Source organism: Gadus chalcogrammus, chromosome 16 (genome assembly GCF_026213295.1).
Source record: "Gadus chalcogrammus isolate NIFS_2021 chromosome 16, NIFS_Gcha_1.0, whole genome shotgun sequence".
NCBI classification, from domain to species: Eukaryota; Metazoa; Chordata; class Actinopteri; order Gadiformes; family Gadidae; genus Gadus; species Gadus chalcogrammus.
The window spans coordinates 3,427,780-3,436,316 of record NC_079427.1 but is presented as its reverse complement, the minus strand read 5'-3'; the positions used below and the strand labels follow the sequence as shown (position 1 = coordinate 3,436,316).

The following is an 8,537-nucleotide window of genomic DNA, read 5'->3' as shown; positions in this document are numbered from 1 at the left end:
TGGAATTGGGTTAAGGCTCGTTCTCTGATTTGGTTCTTACCATGTGTTTGTCCTCCCCTGATTGGCCAGTTCCTGGACTACCGAAGCTACGTAGTGCAGGGCACGGTGAGGGACAACCCGGCGCTGGAGCGCTCCGTCATGATGTGCAACGGGGTGTCCCAGTGGGTGCAGCTGATGATCCTCAGCCGACACACGGCTCCGCAGAGAGCCCAGGTCTTCACCAAGTTCGTCCATGTGGCCCAGGTAGGCCCACGACCCCCAGTTAGAACTCCACCTACACCTACCCTCCCTCCACCTCCACCTTAACCTCCCTCCACCTACACCTACCCTCTCGGGTGTGCGTGACCACCCAGGTAAAACCTACACCTCCAACTACGCTCTCGTGTGGTTGACTTCACACGTAGGCCTACTCCTCCACCCTTCTTCTTGGTGTGTGAGCACCAGGGTAGGCCTACACCTCCATCAACTTTAGGGGGGGGGTGTGACCACCACCCAGGTAGGCTGGCGCCTCCCTCTTGTTTCCGGGGGCAGGTTCAAGTCCCAGGATTACAGCTTTGCAATGCAAAGTTCACAGCACACACTAAACAAGATATTAATTTGAATGTGACGCAGGTTGTGGTAGCATAAACAATATAGCTTGTCTGGTCTGGTCTTATCGTCATCTCAATGGGGGGGGGTTGTTTTACATGCTTGATTATCAGTGTTGGGCAAGTTACTTCAAAAGCGTAATGCATTATTTATTACTTGTTACTGTCATTTCAAAGTAATTAGTTACATAACAGTATTACTGTCTTTGAATTGTAAGGCATTACACTACTTTTACATTACTTTTGCATTACTTTCACCAAAATAAAAGGAAATATGGATTTGGTGTTCTCAGTAGATCTTCTTATGTTCAATGCAGCTCAATACACAGCAGGAGGAGATGTGGTTGGAATAATGACTGAGCTAGACTTAAGGCTAACAAATGTACAATATAATGGTCGCAGTTATGGCTCATGGTGCAATACATTTTATAATAGAAATACTGCATCTTTAGGTATTGAAATCATCATGTATGGTAGAACAGGCCTCTGATACTCTTGTTCTCCTCATAGCACCTGCGAGCGCTGCAGAACTTCAACACCCTGATGGCAGTGACGGGGGGTCTGTGTCACAGCTCCATCTCCCGTCTCAAAGACACGAGCAACCTGCTGCCGCCGGACGTCACCAAGGTACTGGTATGGATCAAGTGTTCCTCCTGAAAGGACCCCCCGACAGGGTCAACCGATGATCCACGCACCCCTCTACCTCTCTCCCTCACTCGCGATCGACCTCACTCGCCTGTAATTCTAGTTTTAGTAACCACGACGTCTACAATTGTACTGAATTAAATGCAGTAATTGATAACTCGGGATAACACGCATGGATGCTTCAACCAGTCTGCCATCGCACAGCCCACCTATCGGGATGAAAACAAGACTAAACTAAGCAACGGCAGCATCGATGGATGCTGCAGCATCAATCGATGGATATCGATTGGCTATCAAAATGCATGGTTAGGGACAGGCTGACCTACCTCCCCCCCTCGCCTCCCCTTTCTCCCCCTTTTGCGCAGGCCCTGAGCGAGATGACGGAGCTGCTGTCGTCGCGTAGCAACTACAGCAACTACCGGCGGGTGTACGGCGACTGCTCCGGCTTCAAGGTGCCCATCCTGGGGGTGCACCTGAAGGACCTGATCTCCCTGAACGAGGCGCTGCCCGACTACGTGCAGGGGGACAAGATCAACCTGAGCAAGCTGCAGCACCTCTACAGCAACATCAACGAGCTGCTGGCCGTCCACCGCTGCTCGCCGCCCTTCGAGGCCAACAAAGACCTCCTGCACCTGCTCACGGTAGGCGGAGGTAGAGGAGAGGGGGGGGTGGCCGGAGGGGACGGCTGGAAGGAAGGGATGTTCGACGTCCGTCGTCTGATTGTAGACAATCCTCGAACGAGATGCCCTCATCACAAAAAAGGCGCAAAACTGATGTCTCTTTAACTAAACTATGTTCGTCCTCCCGACAGACAAAACACGGGTCCCATCTAGAGATCACAAACTGTAATAGTTTCGTTCTACGTTCGACCCATTTACACATAGATTCCCAGGGATTGTTCTTGATCAAAATGCACCGAAATCGAAATGCTAGCGAGGTAGAATATCACTGCCTCAGCTGAGAACGGAGAAGGAAGCAGAAGGGGCTCACGTGAGCTCCACAGCGGATGGATCAACACAAGGTGCTTCCTCCATCCTGGTTCCCCGAACTGATCTGATTGTGTGGCTCCCCCTGTCCCCAGCTCTCCCTGGACCTCTACTGCACGGAGGACGAGATCTACGAGCTGTCCTACACCAAGGAGCCGCGGAACCCCAAGATACAGGTCGGCACACAGCCCGTCGCCCGTGCCCCTCTGCCTCGCTAGTAGCCCCCACACCACCCCCCCCCCCACCCCATCACACCACGACCTCGCCCCCTTCTCCAGGGAACCCGTAGATCGCGGTCGTACGATGTCACCTCCGCCCATGCTCTCCGAACACTACACCTAGAAACCCCCCGTGTACAGTTCAGTAGGACGCATCGCAGTCCCCTGTCACCTCGTCCCTCCACCTACGTCCTCGCACCCCGTGGGTGTAACCCCGGGTTGCGAACACCAAAGGGCTGAGTTTCAGAAAGAAGCTTCAAAGGGGAAACCACATGACACCACTGTGTGTTGGGGAGGAGAGGTCTGTGGGTAGGTACGTGTGTAGAGGTGTGTAGGGTTGTTGTCAAGATGTGTCTCTGTCTCTCGCTCTCTCTCTCTCTCTCTCTCTCTCTCTCTCCCTCTCTCTCTCTCTCTCTCTCTCTCTCTCTCTAACTCTCTCTCTCTCTCTCTCTCTCTCTCTCTCTCTCTCTCTCTCTCTCTCTAACTCCCTCTCTCTCTCCCTCTCTCTCTCTCTCTCTCTCTCTCTCTCTCTCTCTCTCTCCCCCTCTCTCCCTCTCTAACTCCCTCTCTCTCTCTCTTTCTCTAACTCTCTCTCCCTCTCGCTCTCTCTCTAACTCCCTAACTCTCTCTCTCTCTCTCTCTCTCTCTCTCTCTCTCTCTCTCTCTCTCTCTCTCTCTCTCTCTCTCTCTCTCTCTCTCTCTGCCTCTCTCTCCCCCTCTCCCCCCCTCCCTCTCTCTCTCTCTCTCTCTCTCTAACTCTCTCTCTCTCCCTCTCTCCCCCAGCCAGTGGCGTCGGTCAAGCCCCCGGTGGTAGCAGAGTGGGGCTCGGGGGTGAACCCCCGACTTGACCCAGACACAATCTCTAAACACGTCAAGCAAATGGTGGATGTAAGAATGCCTTTATACTATAAGATATTCATGATGTTACAATATTAATAATGATTATTAATTATAATAGCATATTATCAGTTCTGAGGCCAAAACAATATTCCCATTGATAATAGTATAGTATAAGGTCCACTACTATTTACATTATGACGCTAATTGTATACTATACTAATAGTATATTATAAGATACTTCCTAGCCCACTACATTATTAATAATGATGCTAATGATAATAGTATAATATTAGTTCCAAGCTCACTACAGCATTAATAGTGATGCTAAATGATAATAGTATAATATGAGAATCTACGTCACTACAATATTAATAGTGATGCTCAATGAAAATAGTTTTATATTCTTTGAAGAAAGAATTTTGTGATCTGATGTGGATGAGGACCGGATGAAGGGGCACTATAGCCTACTAATGGGCCTTGGGGATACCTAAAAGTCATTAAAAGGTTGGGAAACAGCGTTGTGTAACGGTCCGCTCTGGTCTGGCGCCCCCTGCAGTCAATCATGAAGAACTACGACCATAACCTTGATGGATACATCTCTCTGGAGGCCTTTGAGAAGATCTCCGCCAACTTTCCGTTCTCCTTCTGCACTCATGAAACGGACAGGTAGTTTGTCATAGACAACACAATTGTTATAACTCATCTCCTACGTTTCTCTAATACTAATGTCATATAATTCAACTTTTATTACAATATTTTTTGTCATAGGTTGCGAAACGATAATTGAACATCGAACACGGGTAGGTCAATCGGGAGTGGTCGAGTATACGGCAACAATTTGACAAATGTGTGTTTGTTGGCAGGCATGGTCAGATCAGTCGAGAGGAGATCACGTCCTACTTCATGCGGGGGATGTCGGTCTGCGCTAAACTGGGCTTCAACTTCAACGACGTGCATAACTTCCAGGAGACCACCTACAAGCAAACCACCTTCTGCAAGGGCTGCGGAGGCTGTGTGAGTAGGGAGGGAGCGTACCTATGTTCCCCGGGTCCTATATTCCCCGCTTTGTACGTGACCAGGGAACATAGATAGGACCCTGTGAGCAAATCTTTTTTTCGTAGGATGGTAGGGGCAAGTAACGTCTTTTTTGCCTCTGATTCGCCTGTGATCGGTTAGAATGTCTCTCCTCCGATTGGTTATGGTTGGGGTAAGGTTTAGGTTTAACCCTCACCCTAACCATAACCCTAAACCTGAGCCTAATCCTTTGCACCCGGGGAACATAGGACCTGGGGAACATAGGGATGACCCAGTAGGATCACCTTCTGCACCTGTTTCCTCATTGTGTAACCTACCGCTCTATGACATGTGTGAATGTAAAGATTACGATCCTTATATAGTGCACTACTTAATTACTCATAATTGCATCGTAAAATAAGTGTACACATTACTTTTTCGTATTCATCCAGTACATCCAGTGATACCCAACACCTGTCTTGTTATGGGACCAATACATGTCATGCTGATAGATTTACAGTGCATTAGCGTCTGAATGACCCCTTTCATTTCCCCCTGACTATACAGGCATTAGGGGATGAGGGAGCAAGTGAAGCCAACAGACTCTTTTTATTGATATACTACTTGCACTACTCAAATTCTGATTGTTTGCTTTGATAGTTCTCAGCCTCATTTGAAAGTCACTAAGGACACAGTGTCTGCTAAATGACTTGATGTATATATATATCTGGACAGAATGCTCACTTTTCTATTACTCCTGAAAGGGGCCCTATTGACCCACGAGGTGTGAGTGTGATTAGTCACCTCAAGCCATTTCAAAAGATGCCCTGCTCTGTGCCTTCGGATAGATAAGAATACCCGGGATTTCAGTCAACTGGGTTGGCTGGTAAACCGATATATATCTATCATACATCTAGGTTGACAACTCCCACTTGTAATGTCATCAAGAACCAGGGGGAGGGCATTTTTGTAAACGTCTGATAATGGCAGCCAAATGATCACACCCACACCTGATGGTAAAATAGGGGCCAATATATAATGAGAAACAAATCTTTCCTAATATCTTCTCCTCCTTTTGCTCCACAGCTATTGGGAGTGAAGCAGGGCTTCCAATGTAAAGGTGAGATAACAAAGCCTCTTGTTTTTCAGTTCATTGCATTGACATTAAAATATTCAAGGATTTATATCATTCAGATTGAAATAAACAGAACTCTGTCAATATGATTGAGATTAAGATAAAAGAATGAACACTGATTCAGATAAAATTATACGTTTTTCTATCTGAATCCCTATAATCCTGTTTCTATATGAAAATGGTGGATGTAAGAATGCCTTTATACTATAAGATATTCATAACGTTACAATATTAATAATGATTATTAATTATAATAGCATATTATCAGTTCCGAGGCCAAGACAATATAAAGAAAGACTTTTGTGATCTGATGTGGATGAGGGCGGGATGAAGGGGCACTATAGCCTACTAATGGGCCTTAGGGATACCTAAAAGTCATCTAGGTCGACAACTCCCACTCGTAATGTCAGACGCTAATTGATAATAGTATATTATAAGATACTTCCTAGCCCACTACGTTATTCATAATGATGCTAATGATAATAGTATAATATTAGTACCAAGCTCACTACAGTATTAATAGTGATGCTAAATGATAGTAGTATAATATGAGAATCTAGCTCACTACAATATTAATAGTGATGCTCAATGAAGATAGTTTTATATTCTTTAAAGAAAGACTGTCAGCAGGTGCAGAGGGGCACTATAGCCTACTAATGGGGCTTTGAGATACCTAAAAGTCCCCTATAATCCTGTTTCTATGTGTTCAGACTGTGAACACATTCAGACGATCAGAATGCTCCCTCTGTGTCTTCAGACTGCGGGATGAACTGCCACAAGCACTGCCGAGCGCTGGTGGGGATGGAGTGTCTGAGGAAACACAAGATGGCCCCCAGCTCATGCCTCTGCACCCCTGACGCCAAGAACAGGGGAAACAGCTGCAGTACGTCTTTGTTGTACACACGGGCACAACGGCTAAGACACGCTGAAACATTGATTAGACACACATGCGTAGACACAGATAAACATGCTGGAACATGGGCGCACACTCACGCACACACTCACGCACAAGAGGTATGATATGTTATACTATGCTTTGTTATGCAATGTTAATGGAGCAGTGTGTACAATTTACTTGTAGAAGAACAGACTTGGTCGAAATATGTTTTAAGTGCTGTACAATTAATAAAAGAATAATGCTGAGGGATGATATATTAGATTTCTGCCAAGTCCGTTCCAAAAGATGCCACTTTTAATCACCCCAAAAGTCGCAGCCAATAGAAAAATACTTCTCTGTATAAAAGGTTTTTTTCAGTGCCGTTTTGAGATTACCTCATCGTAACCAATGTTTGGTTGTTTACATTGAAATGGGATTGGGCCTAAGGCCCAATATCATTTCTAAACCCGTACCCCTTACCCTTACCCCTTCAAAACAAGGGGGAGGGGTAAGGGGAAGGGATAAGGGGTAGAATGGGATTGGGCCTATGTCAATCACAAGGTTACACTGTGTTGACTGCATATTAACAATTAGAGTATGGGTTGGCAGGTTCAGAGGAGGTGGCCTTTGTCTTCCCCCCGACCGGCGACACAGAGCCCATGAGGAAGAGCAGCGACCCCCTGAGGAAGAGCAGCGACCCCCTGAGGAAGAGCAGCGACCCCCTGAGGAAGAGCAGCGACCCCATGAGGAAGAGCAGCGACCCCCTGACGATGAGTAGCGAACCCATGAGGAAGCGCAGCGAACCCATGAGGAAGGGCAGCGACCCCCTGAGGAAGGGCAGCGACCCCATGAGGAAGAGTAGTAGCCCCCTGAGGAAGGGCAGCGGCATCTTGAGGAAAAGCAGCGACCCCATGGCCCTCTCCAACCGTTACACGCAGACGGAGCCAGGCACGTGGACGCCCGAGAGAGGGAACAAGAGAATAGAGAGGAACCACGCCCAGGAGAAGGTAGGAGCAGAAAGACACCATAGATGAAGGTTGAGAGTGCTCACCCTAACCGGCTTACGCTTACTCTAGAAATGACAAACTCATATTTTCAACCAATTCTACCAACTGGTTGAGAATGGTCCAACACAGAAATACATTGGGAGACATTCGCCTAGTGATGGATATTAAGTACAGACATGTGTGACGTTTCCAATTTAAGATTAATACCAGATGGGGAATCTGGGTGCCTCAGCAGAGTAATTAAGACAGTAGAAATTAACGAAGAAATGACTTTGAACACTGAACGAGTCAGAATAAAACCCAGAAATGCCATACAACATGCGATAGTGCTAGCATCTGACAGATGAAAATACAATACAAATGTGGGATGCAAAGTAGTGTTATGGAATGATTCTGGTCCAAATCTCGACTTAAATGTGCAAGGTTTTAGAATGTGTAATAAACTATTTAGGGCCTCAAATTGCCCTTTATTTGATTGACACATGTTATTGTACGAGTTACCGGTTAGTTGTGTTTACTAGGTAATGTCAATCAAATATTCTTCCTACATACCCGCCCGAGCTCGGAGCTAGCGAACAATTCCCCTTAAGAAAAAAAAGTCATCTACCCAAAGTCTGCTAGGAGTCATTTCAATTTTGATAGTGGAAGTAATAAATGTCGTACCTGGTGTGAGGTTCTCCCTTCAACATACTGAGGTTTAATAAAGCTTCTAAACTCCAGATCTTGTGTCCAGTTGCAGAGCAACAGCTTGCCCTCTCGCACCCGAGAAGGCTCCGTGCCGGTGAGCTTCCTCCAGGAGAAGATGGAGGAGCTCCACCTGTACAAGGAGAGGAACAGAGAGCCGGACTGAAGCCTCAGCACCTCTACGGAGCACCGGGGGGGGCCCCCCATCACGGCCTCGGGCCCCATCACGGCCCCGGGCCCCATCACGGCCCCGGGCCCCATCACGGCCCCGGGCCCCTCGGTGCCTCACTCACAGCTGGACTCGCAGTTGAAACTACCGGTGTACATAACTATTTCACCTCAATTACTTGGATTGTTTTGTTAAAACATAAAAAAAAAATGAAGCTCAAATCTCGTTACAATGACGAGATGTTCTGGTGCTACCCGCCATGCTCCGAAGACCTCAGTATTCTTCCAGGACAACCGACACACGGTTTGAGATGGGAGAACAATGACACCAGCAAAACAGTCGTTCATCCTCCATTGGCCTCGATGGCCGGCCTGT

The 8,537-nt window shown here is 47.1% G+C and overlaps 1 protein-coding gene across 1 annotated transcript in view; it reads left to right on the top strand.

The window, feature by feature from the left end:
- The window catches only part of rasgrp4 (RAS guanyl releasing protein 4), a 9,423-nt gene extending 1,193 nt beyond the window's left edge, over positions 1–8,230 (top strand). The window contains exons 2-12 of the mRNA XM_056610306.1: positions 70–243; positions 1,098–1,214; positions 1,598–1,873; positions 2,314–2,394; positions 3,220–3,324; positions 3,833–3,942; positions 4,140–4,290; positions 5,377–5,410; positions 6,183–6,308; positions 6,912–7,309; positions 8,043–8,230. Of these exons, the coding sequence (XP_056466281.1) occupies positions 70–243; positions 1,098–1,214; positions 1,598–1,873; positions 2,314–2,394; positions 3,220–3,324; positions 3,833–3,942; positions 4,140–4,290; positions 5,377–5,410; positions 6,183–6,308; positions 6,912–7,309; positions 8,043–8,159 (1,689 nt within the window). The 3' untranslated portion in view covers positions 8,160–8,230. The remainder of the gene's footprint in view (positions 1–69; positions 244–1,097; positions 1,215–1,597; positions 1,874–2,313; positions 2,395–3,219; positions 3,325–3,832; positions 3,943–4,139; positions 4,291–5,376; positions 5,411–6,182; positions 6,309–6,911; positions 7,310–8,042) is intronic.
- The last annotated feature ends 307 nt before the right edge of the window (positions 8,231–8,537 follow it).